This window comes from Lutra lutra, chromosome 16 (genome assembly GCF_902655055.1).
Source record: "Lutra lutra chromosome 16, mLutLut1.2, whole genome shotgun sequence".
Taxonomy (NCBI): domain Eukaryota; kingdom Metazoa; phylum Chordata; class Mammalia; order Carnivora; family Mustelidae; genus Lutra; species Lutra lutra.
The window spans coordinates 50,388,064-50,407,350 of record NC_062293.1 but is presented as its reverse complement, the minus strand read 5'-3'; the positions used below and the strand labels follow the sequence as shown (position 1 = coordinate 50,407,350).

Here is a 19,287-nt window from a genome sequence, read left to right as displayed (position 1 = left end):
AGCTCTGGTCATGATCCCAGAGTCCTGGGATCGAGCCCCGCATCGGGCTCTCTGATCAGCAGGGAGCCTGCTTCTCCCCCTCTCTCTCTGCCTGCCTCTCTGCCTACTTGTGATCTCTGTCTGTCAAATAAATAAATAAAACCTTTAAAAAAATGGGGTTCTTCAACCAGAAGATCAGCGGGTTCTGGAAATTGTGGGGTGAGTATCCCCCAATCTGCCAAGAACCTTTAATTCCTGACTCCTTCAAGGGAAACAGACGGCTCTGCTTGCTAGCTGCGAGTCCCTGTTCTCAAATCCTGGTTTCAAGCTCTTTGGGTGGGCTCTTGGCCATCGCACTGTGGTTCCGGTACAGGAGGGGCCCCTGGGGACATTGCTCAGCCCATCAATGCCCCGCCCTAGCTCAAGAGACATCCCAAACGTCTTTGGGGCTGTAGGATCTGCCTTTCAACACCCCCACGCCCACCGCATCCAAACACCTAGTCAAGGACGAGACCCATCACGGGGCCCGCTTCCGTGCCTGAGGAATTAGGCAATTCTGTTCCCCCCACGTGCCTCACGGATGGCCTTCTCAGCAACAGCCTGACTGGCAGGGTCTAGCTGTAGTCAAATGCACAAGCGAAATCATCAGACTGAGACCATGCCTCTGTTTCTTCCCGCCACTCACGCCCCGCTCGTGTTTTTACCCTGGTAGTATAAACAAAAGTCTTGCCACCTGCAGGCTTTGGAAGGGAGCTCCCCAGGGCCAGAGGACACAGAGGCTAAAAGCCTGCCCAGTGTGCTCGCTATGTGAGCACCGTGCCAGAAGCCCTGGTTTCGCCCCCTCCCATGGATGCCTGAAAGCTCACTCCTGGTATTGAAAGGTTAACACTGGAAGGAGCCAACAAGGTCGTGGGGTACAGCCTCATCATTGACACGGGAAAACCCAGGCAGCCCCAAGTCACACAGCTGGTTCATCATGGAGGAACAACTGGGACCCAAGTCACTTGACTTGGGGGGTCAACATCTTTGGGGCACAAACCACACGCCAAGCACTGGGGACATGGACAGAAGCACAAGGAACGCTGTCACTCCATTCCTACCCTCATGGGACCCACCCTAGAGCAGGGGAAGAAGCTCAACATGGGATAACACGGCCAGTTACCCAGGAGATGGGCACTGCAAAGGCAACAGGAGCTCTAAGAGCACAACCGGGGAGTCAGAGAAGGTTCTGGAAGAAATGAAGCTCCACAGACACCTGAATGGTGAACAGGCAGGAGAAGGTGGGCTGTCCATCTGGGCAAAATGTTCCAGGCAGAGGAAACAGAGCAGCAAGAAGGTGTGGGGTCTGAGGCAAGGCTGAGGGGAAGAACCAGACAAACTCCTGACAGGAGCCAAACCCCACAGGACCTCACTAGACCAACAAAAGGGGGTGACAAGCTCACATGCACATCCCCCCCAAAGAGGACTTTGGTGACTGGCTCCACATGGAGCATTTAGGGCGCCTAGCTAAAGAGGGGAGAGGGCAGAGGGAGGCTGCCGTGGTCCAGGCACGGAGCATGGATGGCAGAGGGGAGGTAAGGACCCCCAGGCCTCCCACGCCCATCAGCCTTTGAAATGCCCCTCATTCTTGGAGACCTTTATCACCTAAGCCTAGATCATCTTGTGCCTGTGGCAGGCAGCTTGCTTCTGCTGAGCCCTACATATGTCACCAAGGACTTTCCCCACTGCTTCTAGGATAAAAATCAAGCCATTAGCCTGCATGCCTTGTGTTTAGTCTGGCCTGTCCATCCAGCTGCCCCTCACCCTGCAGGGCCGGCTCTGGTCCTCCTGCCCTGCAGCCCTAGAAGGCTCTCCGGCTCCCTCTCAGGCAGTCCTTTCTGCACATGGGCGGAAACGAACTCTCTCGGTTTGGACCCAAGCTATTCTACTCTGTTTCCATCCTTGGCAATGCAGCGCACAGCCCATGCTCCTGGACAGAGTGCCATCCCTCTCTGGGATTATCTTCAGGACTCTGACCTGAGTCATATTACCTGAGTCGTGATAAAGGTAAACCACTTTAAAAAAAGGGGGGGGGGTGCCTGGGTGACTCAGTGGGTTAAGGAGAAGGAGGCATCTATCTCCTCCCCCTCCAAGCCCCTCAGGAAATAGAATGCTCACAGCAGATGGAAACAGAGCTGTAGAAAGACCAAGAGGGGCTCCATATAGAATTCACAAGAAACTGACCAGGTGCCAGAACTCTAGGACGTCACTCGGTAAAGCCATCACATACAAACCCACTCTCAAAGGACTGGAAGGAAAATGAATTCCCAAATTATCTCTGTGGCCTTTTCCTTTGGTTGCCTGGGTTTTCTAGTTTTTTTCCTACAAGGACAAATATTAATTACAATCATAACTGACACAGTCCCATACATCTTTACGCTGTACATGCACGAACATAAAGAACCAAGCATGTCAGGCTGGTGCCCGTCCTTGGAGACCTAGAAGGTCTCCTGCATCAAGGGGGACCAGGTTACTTTGGGAACCTGCAGAGACAAAGGACTGGTCCCCGGAGAGGCAGGGTCTCAGGAAGCTGCCTTGTGGTGTTTGTTGTTTTACTACATCAGTAACAGTCTTATGGAGAGAACTTTCTCACAGCTGCTCTGCGGGGGAAATCTGGGCACGGATTAGGAGCCTCAATTTATGGATGGAAAAGCAGAGGGCTAGAAGAGGGTAGGGACAGGGAATTACTCAAGGTCACACAGCTGTTTCCTAACCTGCCTTCTGAGATCAAAACAGAGAACTGGCCCCCAGGTATGGAGAATGGAGATTCCAAACCATGCATTCTTTCCATTTTGCAAGAGAACTTCACAAACACCTTTTTGGTGGATGGATTTTCGTTTCCTGGCTTTTCTCCCTGGCATTACTCTTGGCCCCTGCACAGCACAGCAGGTATCACACGATCCCACCAACAGTGGCGCCACCGTGCCAGGAACACGCACCAGCCCACCTTAACCTTCGCCAGTGCGGAATATCTACTGCAGCCGCCCAAAACTTATCCCTTAAAACCACAACGGATTCTTCTTGTCCAATGAAATGACTCACTCCGCTGACTCGAAAACCACCCAAACGGTCAGGAAAACAGGGACGGGATTCTATTTCTTGTGGTTTTTAAAACCCACATAACTTTCAACTAGATAACCAGAAAAAACCCTAACCTAATGATGGGAAGAAACCTCAACCTCAAAGAGAACCACATAAAGACATTTTTTAAAAATAAACCCACTAACGGGAGGAGAGTATGGGGCAGAAAAAGGATGCCTCTGGTTTCCTTCTGCAGAGTCTGAGTAACTCTGAAGGTTTTGGAGATTTGATCCAGGACAGACAATTTCACCCCCTTCCTCCCTGCCTCACGGAGGATAATTTAGCTTAATTACTAAATTACTAATGTAGTTAATCACTTATCGCTAAATGGATAATTTAATTACCCTGTCTTGGGTGAATTTAGCTACCTGACGTCCCAACTCGACAGCTAGTTCTCAAACAATGTCAAACGGTTCGGCGAACTTGTTTGCTTGATGGAGTCCGCACCCCAAGAATGCGCCCGGGAGAGCCTAGAGGCGAGGAGGTGCCCGCTCCCTGGGGGCTCCCCACGCCCGGGCGGGTGCCAGCGGCGCGCCCTGTGCCAAGTGTGCCTGCCGCGCCCCGCGGTCCGCCCCGGCGAGGGTGCAGAGCGCGCGACCCGGGACACACGCGGAGGCACCCGGATGAGCGCCGGTCCGGCTCTCTCTGGGCACCGCGTCCCCCCGCGCCCGCCCGCCGGCCGCCAGCTCGCTCGCTCCCTCCCCCCACTCCCCGGTCACCCGGGGTCACACGCGCGTCCCGGGTCCCCGACGCGCGGGGCCGACCTCCCACCGACGCCGCCTTACCGCGGGGCCCGCCAGAAGCAGGAGCGCTCGCAGCTCCTCTCGGAAGCCGGACAGCAGCGGGCAGCGCGGCCCGGGGCTCTCGGGGTCGGCCTCCTGGCCTCCCGGCCCGGGGCTCTCAGGGCCGGCCCCCTGGCCTCCCAGACCGGCCCCCTGGCCTCCCAGCCGGGGGGGCTCCTCTACAGCCTCCATGCGCTTGGCGCTCTGCGTTTGGGGAGCGCAGAAGGGGCCTGTGAAAGGGCACAGGACCACCTCTGCGCTCTGCGTTTGAGGAGCGCAGAGACGGCCTCTGAGAGAGCACAGGGCCTCCTCTGCGCTCTGCGTTTGGGGAGCGCAGAGGCGGCCTCTGGGAGGACGCAGGGCCGCCCCCGCCCCAGTCCCCGCCCCGGGCCGCCTGCCTAGCGTTGCGAGCCCGCCAGCAGCCCAGGGCCCAGCCGGGCGTGCCGCCTGTCCGGCCGCGACCTTGGGCGCATCCCTTGCATTTCCGCACGAGCGTGGACCCCCACGGGTCTCGCAGAGGCCCACGGACTCCCGGACTGGGAAACCAAGAGGATGCACAAGGTCTGGGACCAGACGGAAAGAGTTCTGGGCGCCTGGAGCCTCCGAGCCTCGGACGCCACGGCTTGCCCGTGTCTTGGGCCTTGCGCCGAGGGCTTCAGGTTGTGAAACGTGTGGCAAAGAAGAGCCTGGAGTTCTCACTCCGCCCGGGCGGTCGGCCAGGGGCGCGGGTTGGGCGCTCGCCTGCATCGCGGGCACCTGAGCTTTGGCGGGACTCGCTCAGCGCAGTGCGCTCAACACGCGCTTTTTGAGGCTGCGTTTGGGACATGCGTACTCCTCCTCGCCCACCAACTGTATTGAAAAACTTAGTATCTACTAAAATAGAGCAACAAGCCCACGTTTTCCAAATAGAACTATGCGGGTACCTCCGGCCTCTTTATTTATTTACCCATCAGCCTGAAGTGGGGGAACAAAAGTTTGTGAGCATTAACAAACTCAGACTCAGGAGACACCTGCCACCCGGAGAGCAGAGCAACTTGCTTACCTCCCAGAGCCTCAGTTCCCTCCTGTGTAAAACTGAAATGGCCTCTCCATCACTGGTTTGGGAGGACTCAGTAAGCTTGTGAAGGTGGACCCCTTGGTTTTCAGCCTGCTAAACAGTAATTGCCCAGCAGACGTTAGTCCCTAGGACAGGATGATTTCTCTAATAGTCGAAATGCCTTTGGTTGTAATAAGTGATTCAACTTTGGGGGCTCTCATAACCAGAAAGTTTGGATTCGGGGATTTTAAAATAAGATCTTTAGTGTTCTCCCTCGCCCCCGCCCCCTCCACTCTCCTCATCCTCCCCTCGTTTTTTTTATTCTCTCCCCAGTTTCATATTTTTCTCTGTGGGCAACTTTTCTTTCCCTGGAGGGGCAGGGCGACCTTCAGCAACACTTACCCCTTTCTTTCCCACCCCCTAAGCCAGGTAATAAGACCCTCCCTTTTCTAGATGGAAACAAACAGACAAAAAAGCAGAGAGGAAACTTATGTTTGTAGGTTTCATATGTAGGTTTCTTGCTCACTTTGAAACAATCATCCTGGGCAAGGGAATAGGATGGAATGTTTGGCTGGAGGGTGCCCTGCTCTCAGCTCTGTCCCAAAAGGGCTGGGTGCTATTGATGAGGGAAACAAAGGCAAGACAAATGTAGCTGAAATTAAATCTCCTTCCAGCTTGCATCCCACTGATAAATATCTGAAATTTACAGAGTGTGACCTTCCTCAAGGAATTCATGGCTGCCTTCCTGCCTTAAGGTTTCTGTTTTATTAAAAAGACTAAAAGTGACTTTATCTTAACAGCAGCTAGCCCTTCAAGGTCCCGATAGCCTTGCTTTCCAATTCCTTAGAAACTTATGCTATTCCTAAGCCCCGCTAATTAAAAAGTATTTTTTAACACTTCACAAAACCAGTGCCACTGTTTCTGTCCACAGGTCCTGTCCCCATGCTATAATGCAATCACCTTTTTGCACCAAAAACATCCAAGAATTCTCTCTTAGCTGTCCACTCACAAACCCAAAAGCTTCCAAATGTCACCACTGTAACTGCTAATAGACCCACCAGAATTTCATGTAGGGAGTGGAGGAGGAGGCGTGAGTCCCCACCAGACAAAAGTCCTAGGCTGGGCGCTAGATCTCCAATCATTGCTATTCTTGACTTGAACAGCCTTCTGGAGTTCTGGCCAATGCAATTAGACGTATAACAAATGTAATATATAAATGTTAGGAAAAAGAGGCAAGAGCTTGCAATTACAATTACACACAATCCAAATAAAGCAAATGGGAAGGAAAGCTAACAGAGTAAGTAACAGGGTTTAACAAGTTGCTACAGTAGCAAGTTCTTCAACAGATAATATCAGTCTTTTAAATTGGTAACACCATATATGAAAATATTGGAAGAAGAAATCTAAAAGTAGTAGTACCTCATGATGTAGAACAGAATCCCCTCCTTAGAGGGGCTATGTACAGTGACTTCCTTCCAAAAAGCGCAGTATGCAAAAGGGGGAAAATCATACCTTCAGAGTGGAGGAAACTGGCAAATGCTGTCTTAGCCAGACGATCAAGGTCATTGTCAAAATCATATTGATAGATGTATCGGTCTTAGGTCCCTATGGTTGCTGTGATAGGTTAACACAAACTTAATGGCAGAAGGATGTCTAAACTCAAGGACTTAGGGGTGCCTGGGTGCCCCAGTCCATTAAACATTCTACTCTTGACTTCAGGGTCTCAGGATCAAGTCCCATGTCAGGTTCCATACTCAGCATAGAGTCTGCTTGAGATTCTCTCTCCTTCTGCCCCTCTCCCCACTTCCTCTCTCTTTCAAATAAATAAATAAATTTAAAAATAAAATAAAATCAACGACTCGGCAGGGTTGATTCCCTCTTGGGGGCTTGAGGGAGAATCTCTTCCACGATTCCCTCCTAGCTTCTGGGGGCTGCCTGCAATCTTTGGCATTCCTTGTTTTGTGACAACATAATTCCAATTTCTCTCTCCGTCACCACATGGCATTCCCTGTGTGTCTACCTCTATGTCTCTGTTTTCTTGTAAGGACACAAGTCATGGGATCAGGACTCATTATAATTACGACCTCATCTTAACTTCATCACATCTGCAAAGACCCTCTTTTCAAATAAGGTCATGTTCTTTTTTTTTTTTTTTTTTCAGATTTTATTTATTTATTTGTCAGAGAGCAAAAGCAGGGGGAGCAGGAGGCAGAGGGAGAAGCAGGCTCCCCACTGAGCAAGGAGCTTGGTGCAGAACTTGATTCCAGGACCCTGGGATCATGACCTGAGCTGAAGGCAGACACTTAACTGATTCACCCAGGTGTCCCTAAGGTCGCATTCTGAAAGTCCAAGTAGACAGGCCTTTGGGGGAGATGATGCTATTTAACCAAGCATAGTACCTTTGATGTGATGGAATGAAAACAGAACTTAACCTCTGATCGTCTCACCGAAACCCACAACCTCCTCACTTCAAATCTAAACATCAGAAAAACACCAGACAAATCCCAATTGAGGGATATGCTATGAAACACCTAACACTCCTCAAAATGGTCAAGGTCAACAAAAAACAAGGACCCTCTGAAAAACTGTCACAGCCAGGAAGAACCTAAGGAGACAGGACAACAAAATGTCAAGCAGTATCCTGAGTGGAATCATGGAACAGAAAAAGAAAATCAGGTAAGAACCAAGGAAATCAGAATGAAGTATGGGCTTCAGTTAGTAATAATGTATCCGCATCAGTTCAGCTCTTGAAAATTATTGTTTAGATAGAATGGGACAGAACAAATAGATTGGACTCTCGAAGGCAGGCAAATTGAGAGCTTGGGGGACACCTGGAAGTTTTCCCCTTGCAGAGAACTATAAGCAACGCTTGTAGCTTTTAAGTATCTTTATTGGGCAATAAATAACAGGCTTATGAAACTGTTTGGCCCCGCCTGTTTCCGTGTTCTTCAGTTTTCCATCCGATAAAGAGAACCAAAGCTAATGCAATCTGACCAGAGCACAGGCATTTCTTGGGCTGTGGCAGGTCCTCAAAAACAAAGCTTAAGAGTAATCTTTTTTTTTTTTAAGATTTTATTTATTTATTCAAGAGAGAGAGAGCATGAGAGAGGAGAAGGTCAGAGGGAGAAGCAGGCTCCCCGTAGAGCTGGAGCCTGATTCGGGGCTCGATTCCAGAACTCCGGGATCATGACCTGAGCTGAAGGCACTGGCTTAACCAACTGAGCCACCCAGGTGCCCTAAGAGTAATCTTAATAGGAAATAGACAAGGCATGTCTTTGTGAATTTTAGAAAAGACTTGAATCAGTTAGAGACTGATTCTTGAAGTGATGTTCTTGAAGAGGACCAGTCTTTTCCAAGTAATGTATCAGGTTTTAGTCTACTGCAGTACATGTCATACTTAAAAAAAAAAATTAAAATAACTCAAAAGCATTTAGGAATGTAAAGAAGCAAAGATATGAAAAATATGTGTTTTTCTGGAAAAGGAAAGTAGTGGGGAGAGAAGTTCTGTTAGTCGATCATCAGTTTAAAACAATATGCAGCAAAGACTAGACAAGTTGTTTTGTTTTGTTTTGTTTTAAGATTTTATTTATTTATTTGACAGACAGAGATCACAAGTAGGCAGAGAGGCAGGCAGAGAGAGAGAGTGAGAAGCAGGCTTCCCGCTGAGCAGAGAGCCCGATGCGGGGCTCGATCCCAGGACCCCGGGATCATGACCCGAGCCGAAGGCAGAGGCTTTAACCCACTGAGCCACCCAGGCACCCCAAGACTAGACAAGTTGATCAAGGAAATGGTAGGGAGCCAAGAGATGTTCCTTATGGATAGGCTTTTTCTTACATTAAAAAGTCATATTTAGGGGTATCTAGGTGGCTCAATCGGTTAAGCAGCTGCTTTCAGCTCAGGTCATGATCCCAGAGTCCTGAGATCGAGCCCTACATAGGGCTCCCTGCTCCACAGGAAGCCTGCTTCTCTCTCTCTCACTCCCCCTGCTTGTGTTCTCTCGATATCTCTGTCAAATAAATAAATAAAATATTTTTTAAAAAGTCATATTCCGGGGCGCCTGGGTGGCTCAGTGGGTTAAGCTGCTGCCTTCGGCTCGGGTCATGATCTCAGGGTCCTGGGATCGAGCCCCGCATCGGGCTCTCTGCTCAGCAGGGAGTCTGCTTCCCTCTCTCTCTCTGCCTGCCTCTCTGCCTACTTGTGATCTCTCTCTGTCAAATAAATAAATAAAATCTTTAAAAAAAAAAAAGTCATATCCCCTGGGGCTAATAATATATGTTTATTTAAAAAATTTAAAAATTAAAATAAAAAGTCATATTTACAAAGGGCTATTGGAGTCAATGAAGAAGTAAAGGAGTACTTCATAAACAGTTGTGGGAAAGCATGCTTAACTTGGACAGTGCTGGGATTTTGACTGACATTTATTCAGAAAGAATGTACCTCATTAAGATACTGAGCCTTCCCGGTTAATCATATCCCTACTTCGACTCATTTCTGATTCCCCTGGAGGAGTAATGTATTGACTTTGCTGGTGACGTTTGACAAATTTTCATTATTCTGTTCATATGTGGCTCTTTTTTTTTTTTAATTTATTTATTTGACACATAGTGAAAGCAAGAGAGATCACAGAGGAAGAGGGAGAAGCAGACTCGCCACTGAGAGGAGAGCCCAATGTGCGGCTCGAACCCAGGACCCCAGGATCATGACCTGAGCCGAAGGCAGTCACTTAACCAAGTGAGCCACCAGGCACCCCAATATGTGGCTCTTGATAAGAGATTTTTTTACAAAATGTATTGAAGTTACATTTTTCTCCTTTTTGTCCCCGTATTCACCAAAGAAATCACGTTCTCTTCTTTTAGGAGAGAGAGAACACAGCAGGGGGATCAGCAGGCAGAGGGAGAGGGAGAAACCCGCTCTCTGTTGAGCAAAGAGCTGGATGCAGGACTCGATTCCAAGTCACAAGACCATGACCTGAGCAGAAGACAAATGCTTTACTGACTGAGCCACCCAGGAAACCCTCTTCTTTTAGGATTTTAATGTAAGTTCATCCTAGCTTCCCTAATGATTAACCATCACTGGTTCCTGGAATCAGTTTCCTTTTATTATGACATGGTATCATTGGTGTATGGTGGTGAATTTATTATGAGTGTTTTATTCAGGATTTTTTATATCTGTGTGCATAGGTTAGACTCTTTTTTATCCGTATTCCCGTCTTTGTCCAACGTAGGCTATAACCTTGTAGAATCAGTTCTGTTTTTATGCTCTGTATTAAAATATCTTTTTTTTTTAAAGATTTTATTTATTTATTTGACAGAGAGAGATCACAAGCAGGCAGAGAGGCAGGCAGAGAGAGAGGAGGAAGCAGGCTCCCCGCTGAGCAGAGAGCCCGATGCGGGGCTCGATCCCAGGACCCCGAGATCATGACCCGAGCCGAAGGCAGTGGCTCAACCCACTGAGCCACCCAGGCGCCCCTGTATTAAAATATCTTAAGAATTATCTGTTCTTGGGGCGCCTGGATAGTTCGGTCATTAAGTGTTTGCCTTTTCAGCTCAGGTCATGATCCCAGGGTCCTAGGATCCAGCCCCTCGCCCGGCTCCCTGCTCAGCGGGGAGCCTGCTTCTCCCTCTCCCTCTGCCTGCAGCTCCCCCTGCCTGTGCCCATGCTTTCTTTCTGTCAAATAAATTGATTAATTAATTAAAAGAATTCTGTTCTTCGAAGTTTTGAAGGCATTCGTCTAGATGACTGGCCGATCCTTTTAGGGGCTATATTTTGTTTGAACGTAAGAAAAAAAGGAAAAGGGAGCAAGTTGCTATTTCTTATGAGGTTGCTGGTATATTCTGATTTTCTGTCTCTTCTTGAATCGGTTTTGGCCAATGATAAATGTTCATGGATTGCGGCTGTAACACATGACCGCAAATTTAGTGGTTCGAAACAAGAGAATGCAGGTGGGGTCCGAAGGTTCCGAGACCAGGTCCAGCCATTTACTGCTGACAAAATCCAAAGGTGGAGAGACAGTGGTGGTGAAATGGACAGGAATTTACTCAGTGAGGCCAGCACTGGCGAAGACAGTGAACAATTTCAGAGACTGTCTCCAAAGTGCCGGAAATACTTCCAGGTTTACCTAAGAGACGAAGGTCGGTGGGTCCCCACAAGTGGGCAGTGAAGATCTGGTCCATCATTGTCTTGGAGTCAGTCACCTGCGGGAGGGGTCCCGCTGGCTCAGGACTGTTGTTGATGGCTTGACTGGGTGGATAGTTCGGTTCCCAGCCCAGGTGACTTGCCCACCGGGTCTTTTGCCTGAGGTAAGAGATAAGCTGCAAAGAAGAACTTAATCAGTTAGGATGTTAAGGTCAACATGGAGATTGGTGGAGTCCTCTTTCAAAAACTTTATTTTGCAGCGGTCATAAGTCTGAAATGGGTTTCGTGGGGTAAGAGCAAGATGTGAGCAGGGCTGCGATGCTGCTCGAGGCTCTGGGGGAAATCCATCTTCTTGCTTTTTCCAGCATTTCTAGGCTGCCCACACCTCTTGGCTCATGGCTCCTTCCTCCATCTTTTTTTTTTTTTTTTTAAGATTTTATTTATTTACTCGACAGACAGAGATCACAAGCAGGCAGAGAGAGGTGGGGGGAAACAGGCTCCCCACCAAGCAGAGAGCTCGATGCTGGGCTCGATCCCAGCACCTGGGGACCATGACCTGAGCCGAAGGCAGAGGCTTTAACCCACTGAGCCACCCAGGCGCCCCCTCCTTCCTCCATCTTTAAAGTTCATTGCTCCAACCTCTGCTTCAGTACCACATTGCCTTTTTCTGATTTTGACCCTCTTGCTCTCCTCTGGTTAGGAGCTTGAGATTATATTGGCCCTATTTGATAATCCAGGGTGATCTTTGCATGCAGGATCTTTAAATTAAACCTGTCCACAAAGTCCCTTTGCCAGGCAAAAAGGGTTGACCCAGGGATCGCAGGGATTAGGGTCGCAGTGGCCATCTGTGGGGAATACTGTTTTGAGTCCCACACTCACCATATTCTCAACATGTCTCTGGTTTTCCTGATTCTTTATTCTGATGGACTCTTCATTATATAGTGGGTATTTTCTCAGGTCGCCATGTTTTAGAAAGGATGTGCAAGGTATCCTTTGTTTCTAGCACTGTGTGTTACAGATGAAAAATCCAAAGCTGCTCAGATTCTTTTTATTGTAAGGAACCATGGCGGTCATTGTGGCTAATTTTCCAATATTCTTTTTTTTTAAGATTTTATTTATTCATTTGACAGAGATCACAAGCAGGCAGAGAGGCAGGCAGAGAGAGAGAGGGAGAAGCAGGCTCCCTGCTGAGCAGAGAGCCTGATGTGGGGCTCTATCCCAGGATGCTGGGATCATGACCTGAGCCAAGGCAGAGGCTTAACCCACTGAGCTACCCAGGCTGCCTTCGCCACCAGCCCCCACCCAGTCAGGATACTCCACACTCGGAAGTGCTACTTCCTTAGCTCTGGCGGTCTTAGCTCACAGCGGACCCTTCCACGGTGACAGGGAGACCTGGAAACAGATGCATTTTAACCAAGAGAAGAATGTTGTCTGCAAAACTGTTCCAAGGTCTGCCGTGAGAGAATGGATTGCCAAATAAGAAAACACTACAGGTATTTGAAGAGGAGAAAAAGTCGTGATCTCCAAGTCTGTCCATCACACACACACACACACACACACACACACACACTTTTTTTTTCACATGAAAATCATATCCATAAAATTGGCCACATGTCTTCAGATGTCGACATTACAAATGTTGAGGAGAAGGGTTTTAGGTCAGGGAGGAAACAATTTATAGGACTCAGGTCTCATTAATTTGGGAAACCAGAACTTGACAGAGTGGGTTTGGGGTTTGGTTTGGCTTAGCTCAGGGTACAAAGTGTTTGCTTTTGATTTGCTCCTGCCTAGGACATGTACATAAGCACCCACTCACCGTGTTAGCAGAGTGTCAGCGATCAGAGTTGCTTTCCCTAAGAACATAAACTCTAGAAGCCCTGATGGGTATGCCTGAGCCTTCCTTCCCTCGGTCTCCCCCATGTCTAACTCTGGTCCAGTTTGCACAACTGTATCTATCAAACTGAGAAAAACAGCCTAACTTTTCTCTGGGGTGCCTGGGTGGCTCAGTCAGTTGGGCATCTGCCTTCAGCTCAGGTCATGATCTCTGGGTCTTGGGATCGAGTCCCGCATCGGGCTCCCTGCTCATTGGGGAGTCTGCTTCCTCCTCTCTCCCCTTCTGTCCACCCATCCCCTGCTCATTCTCTCTCATAAATAAACAGGTAAATAAAGACTTTTTTCTTCTTCCTCCTTCTTATATGGCCAATCTTGACTTTATCTTTGGAATTTCGATATTTCACTAGAATTTGTCTGAGATCAGGTCCTCCCTCAGTTGCTCCTGATCTTGTGGTGCCCTTCATTCACGAGCTTCCTTAGCACAGCCAAATGGTCCTCACTGACTGGGAAACCACTACCAACAGAGTAACTTGTCCCAAATTCTTACAAACTCTGAGGCCTCTGAATCCAGGTCTCCTGTGTTTTTCCCAATGTCCCCTCACCATTTCCCAGTGGGTTTTGTAAAGGCAAACACACTCTTTAGCGAATCTGGGTGCTGTTTTGTGTGTCTGAGCTTTGTGCCTTAAGGATCCATGATGCATCGAAATAGCTTTGAAGGTATCTTACCCCACGGGGGTGCTCGTATGGATGAGTACTTACAGAAGGGACAATGGTGAACTCCACAAAGTGGCAGAATCAAGATATTTCCAGTCCACGTGTACACACAACTCTAGCAACTCAGATGTCCCCAAACTGTCCAACCTGCTGAGGGCACCCTGTCATCTTTTCTTTTTTTCTTTTTTAAGACTTTATTTATTTATTTAAGAAAGAGAGTGGGGGGGGTAGGGGCAGAGGGAGAGGGACAAGCAGAGTCCCCGCTGACCAGGGAGCCTGTTGCGGGGCTTGATCCCAGGACCCTGAGATCATGACCTGAGCTGAAGGCAGACGCTTAACTGACTGAGCCACCCAGTCGCCCCGAGGTCACCCTATCACCTGAAAAGTAAAATTTAAGGGGCGCCTAGGTGGCTCAGTTGGTTAAGCGACTGCCTTCGGCTCAGATCATGATCCTGGAGTCCCAGAATTCAGTCCCGCATCGGGCTCCCTGCTCAGCGGGGAGTCTGCTTCTCACTCTGACCTCTCCTCTCACACACACTCTCTCTCTCTCTCAAATAAATAAATAAAATCTTTAAAAAAAAAAAAAGTAAAATTTAAGTGGTAGAACCTGATCTTGCCTAGAGTGGGAAACTGACTCCCTCCCCAATAGGGTCCTCAGAAAGGCCTCTGTGGTAGGCTGGGAGAACCAGACTTGGTGACTGATTTAGGCTAACACACTCTTTAGCGAATCTGGGTGCTGTTCTGTGTGTCTGAGCTTTGTGTCTTAAGCCTTCATGCTGCATCCAAGGGGTGACCTCTTCAAACAGGATGGAGTTCAGGCCGTGGTCGAGAAAGAGGGGTGGGAAATGATCCCTTAAAAGCACTGTGTGGTTCCTCTGGCATAGAACGGGTACAGAACAGACAACTAGAGGCGAGTGTCTTCTGGTCCAAAGTGCTCAGTGAAAGCCAGTGTTCCTGCCCCAGAGAGAGGAGAGGGCGGATCTCTCCTTCCCCTGGGCTTGGAGCTCTGCATTACCCCCCAGCAGGTACACCCACGTACACCTGGAAGGGAATGCCTGCTGGCCCCGCCCAGCCCACACCTTGGGGACCTGATGTCGCACCCTGAGATTTTAGGCCCAGCCAGCCAGTGTACAAAGGTGTGGCTGCCATTCCTTACGATCAAGATAAACAAACTCTGGGCAAGGCCAGAGGTTAACACCTGCACCAGCTGCTGCGTCAGTGAGCTCAGGATGCTGGCCGCTCGGAGGCCAGGCCTTGCTCTGCCACGAGGGAGCTCAACACCCCACACCAGTCAGAAGCTCACTGACTCAGCGCTGCCCTGGGGCACGGGGTGAGGGAAGGGTGCAGGGCAGAGCTGCATGGGGGTTGGATTTGGAGGCTAAAAGGAGACACCCTAGGTCTTTCTCTGGGACAGTGTGAAATAAGCCCATTCGGTTCCCCACCAACGGAGACCTTTAGTTTCCGAAAGCAGCAGCATCATTGAGTGGAAAGAGCCACCCAGGCGCCCCCTGGGTTGGCACCAGTGGGTTAAAGCCTCTGCCTTCAGCTCAGGTCATGATCCCAGAGTCCTGGGATGGAGCCCCACATCGGGCTCTCTGCTCAGCAGGGAGCCTGCTTCCTCCTCTCTCTCTCTCTGCCTACTTGTGATCTCTGTCTGTCAAATAAATAAAATTTTAAAATCTTTAAAAAAAAGAAAAAGAAAGAAAGAGCCACCCACCGGTAAATCAGGAGACCAGGGTTCTGGCCTTGCTTCTGCCATTTCCTGGCTGCATCACTGCAGACCAGCCACCGCATCTTGAATTTCAACATTCTTGCCACTAAATGATAAAAATAATTTCTACTTGGTATATTCCCATAAACTTTTTTTTTTAATGTCATCTGTACTCCCCAATGTGGGGCTTGAACTCACGACTGCTAAGATCAAGTGCCATCAGCTCTACTGACTGAGCCAGCCAGGTGCCCCTCTATCTCCATACACTTACTGAGAGACTCAAAGGATAAAATGTGTATAAAAGCACACCACGAACTCTACTGAAGGACGCAAACAGGAGCCTTCCTCCTCTCCAAGATACAAGGGGTCTTACAGAATCTCTAGCTTGCTCTGTGTGTCCTGTATGACCATGACGGCAAACCGTCTAGTCTTTCTTTGAACACCTTCAGTGATGGGTCTCATGATTTCTACCAGTTTCCTGGGGCTCCTGGAACCAGTTGCCACAAACCTAGTGGTTTAAAAAACACCAGTGTAGGGGCGCCTGGGTGGCTCAGTGGGTTAAAGCCTCTGCCTTCGGCTCGGGTCATGATCTCAGGGTCCTGGGATCGAGCCCCGCGTCGGGCTCTCTGCTCAGCAGGGAGCCTGCTTCCCTTCCTCTCCCTCTGCCTGCCTCTCTGCCTGCTTGTGATCTCTCTGTCTGTCAAATAAATAAATAAAACCTTTTAAAAAAAAAGAACACCAATGTATTATCTCACAGTTCTGGAGGTCAGAGGTCCAAAATAGGTCCCGTGGGACTACAATCAAGGTGTTGGCCGGGCTCCATTCCTCTTGGGAAACCCCAGGAAAGAATCCATTCCCTTGCCTTTCCTAGCTTCAGGAAGCGAGCTGTCCCTGTTTCTTGGACTCTTGGCTTCCTCCATCTTCAAAGCTAGCAACACAGATGGAGTCCTTGTCAAATCACATCCGTCTCCACCTGCATCCTTAATTCCCCTTTGCCGTGGGATCTAACATATTCACAGAGTCCGGGGATTAAGGCATGGACATGGTTGGGAGCCTCTCTTCTGCCTAACATACCCCAGAAGGGGGAGGCTCTTCATTACACTGAGACATAATATAAAATCCCCACCGGCCAGTCGTAATGCTGCTCTCACATGATGAGTGGCTTCTCTGCTTCCCACATGATAGTTCTAGAATGATCTGAGCCAAGGATGTGGTTTCTTCTGTATTTTTTCTGTTTAAAAAAAATTCTGTAGTTTCTTCTGGGGTGTGTGATCTGTCATTGACCCTCTTTCTACTGAAGCCTCCATATCTGACAAAAGTTGAGATGTCATCTCTAAGGATGGTCTGTTCAGAGAACCCCAAACTCCCTTCATTAGGAAGCTGGGAAGATTGGCAAAGAGCGGACAATCTTTACCAACCCCTTTGATGCGTTCTTTTGAAAAGAAAGAATCACCGTATCACCATATCTCAACATACATAAATAAATGTATTTATTTATGGTGTCCGGCTTGGTGAATTTTCACAGAGTAAACACACCTCCGTAACCAGTAGCCAGATTAAAGACAGAACATTACCAAGCCTTCCAAAGCCCTCTTGTGGCCTTCTAGCCACTAATCTCCCCAAATGAACCCACTATCCCGCGTGGTAGCAGATTGAATTGTGCCTCCCCCACACTCTGCAAAAATAGAATCCCTAGAAGCCACAAATGTGACCTTATTTGGAAAAAAGGTCTTCTCGTGTCATTAAATTAACCATCTGGAGAAGAGATCATCCTGGATTACCCGGATGGGCTCTGGCTCTTCTGACAAGTGTCCTTACAGGAGACAGAAGAGGGAAAAGACCCACATGGGGAAGGGCATGGGAAGACAGAGAAGGAGAAGACAGAGAGGGAGACCGCCATGATGGGGTCAGGCAAGGTGTTCCTCCAGCCGCCAGGAGCCGGAAGGGGTAACCATGGGTTCTCCCCTGGAGCCTCTGGAGGGAACAAAGCCGACATCTTGACTTTGGACTTCCAGGTTCCTGCCTGTGAGAGAATGAATTCCTTCTGTTGAAAGTCATGGAGTGTGTAGAGATCAACGGTTATGGCAATCCTGGGAAATGAATACAAGCTCCGCTTTGCTCTGTTTTCTACTGACGTAAAAAGAATTTAGTGAGGGTGCATGTTTTGTGTGTGACTTCTCTCATCCAACGTTCTCTCTCAGCGCTGAGGGTTATCCCTGCCCAGGTGCGCGGCGGAAGTTGGCTCGTTCTTATGACTCTGTGCTAATCCACTGTCAGAAAATTTCCGCGGGCAGGGCAGGTCATTTCCATTTGCTGTACTTCCTCACCAAAGTGTGCAATCTTCTCATTTTGGTCATCCTGGTGTGTGTGCGTGTGTGTGTGTGTGTGTGTGTGTAGAACATTTTGCTTTTGATTCCATTCCCCTAAGCATTAATAAGATCTGTTCTCTTTTCACATATTTTTTGGCCATTTCAGCATCTTAAAAAAAATTAAAAGATTTTATTTATTTGTTAGAGAGAATGAGCACAAGCAGGGGGAGCAGCAGGCAGAGGGAGAAGCAGACTTCCCGCAGAGCAGGAAGCCAGATATGGGGCTCCATCCCAAGACCCTAGGATCATGACCTGAGCCAAAGGCAGACGCTTCACCAACTGAGCCACCCAGGTGCCCCTGACCCCAAGAATATTAATAACAATGATGACTGAATTGTGTCCCCTCCCTGGTTCCCATGTCAAAGCTCTAACCCCCAGGGTGACTATATTTGGAGGTAGGGCTTTTAGGATGTAATTGAAGTTAAATGAGGTCAGAAAGGTGGGGCCTAATCCAATAGGACTGGTGCCCTTATAAAAAGACGGCATGCATTAGAGAAAAAGCCATGTGAAGACAGAGCAAGATGGCAGCCATCCAAGAGTGGCAAGGCAGGTCCCCAGCAGAAAGTGAGCCACCCGGCACCTTGATCTAGGACTTCCAGCATCCAGAACCAAGAGAAAATAAATTTCTGTTGTTTAGGCTCCCAAGCTATAGTATTTTGTTATTGCAGCCCAAGCTGACTAATGCAACAACCATAAAAATGTCATGTCATTACCCATAATTTGACATAATGACATTTTCTTTTTTTGTAATAGCATTAGCCACATATTCCGGGGCTATGCTCAGTGCTTTCATCCATAATCTCCTAATCTTCACAGCAATCCTAGAGCCGTTCTTAACTTCTTCAGAGGGCCTCCTTTCAGGTTCAGATGGCTAAGTAACTTGCCCCAGGGTAAGTGATGACTAAGTGCAGAAAGGGGGCTGGTTCCAGAGACAGCGGGAAAATAGAATCATAATTTAATATCCGATCATTGAGAGACAGGAATACCCAGCAAATGCATTGTCAAGCCTGCTGTCCCCAGGCACACAGTGACAAAAACAAAGAAATCCCATATTTTCAGATGTGGGGGTTCAGAAAAGGCACCCAACATCTCCATATTGTCAGGACCAGGCTCGACCCAAGAGACTATGAAATTTCTACATTTATATTGATTCCAGCAGTTTTGTTCTCTAAAGTGCCTCAAATCTCTTTAATCTAGGTCAGAGGACCACACAAGAGCAGTGAAGTTTGAGAGAGCAATGAGTAGAGAGTATTAATGCTGGAAGGGTTATAACTAGTTGCCAGTAAAATCCTCGCATTCAACACATAGGACAGGGGCGCTTGGGTGGCTCAGTCAGTTAAAACCTCTGCCTTTGGCTCAGGTCATGATCCCATGGTCCGGGGATCGAGCCCCCCATCAGGCTCCCTGCTCCTGCTTCCTCCTCTCTCTCTCTCTCTGCCTGCCTCTCTGACTACTTGTGATCTCTGTCTGTCAAATAAATAAATAAAATCTTAAAAAAAAAAAAAAAAGCAATTGGCCAAACTAGGATTCAAGTGTAAACATGTCAAACATCAAAATTTATCCTTTCCACTAAGAAGCACGCATTTCATCTATTTTAAAATCTCAGAG

The 19,287-nt window shown here is 48.6% G+C and overlaps 1 protein-coding gene across 4 annotated transcripts in view; it reads right to left on the bottom strand.

Annotated features, from left to right (window-relative positions):
• The window catches only part of LOC125086832 (multidrug and toxin extrusion protein 1-like), a 53,073-nt gene that overhangs the window by 31,354 nt on the left and 2,432 nt on the right, over positions 1 to 19,287 (bottom strand). The window contains exons 2-3 of one of the 4 annotated variants that reach the window (XM_047706347.1): positions 15,317 to 15,416; positions 11,036 to 11,228 (exon numbers count right to left, since the gene is read on the bottom strand). The exons of 1 other annotated variant lie outside the window; for it this stretch is intronic. Coding sequence is in view for 1 of the 3 variants with exons in the window: in XM_047706346.1 (XP_047562302.1) it covers positions 3,885 to 4,073 (189 nt within the window). In the remaining 2 variants the exon portion in view is untranslated. Of the gene's footprint in view, positions 1 to 3,884; positions 4,552 to 11,035; positions 11,229 to 15,316; positions 15,417 to 19,287 lie in introns of those variants that run through there. 2 more of the 4 variants (XM_047706348.1, XM_047706346.1) reach the window with 2 other exon arrangements.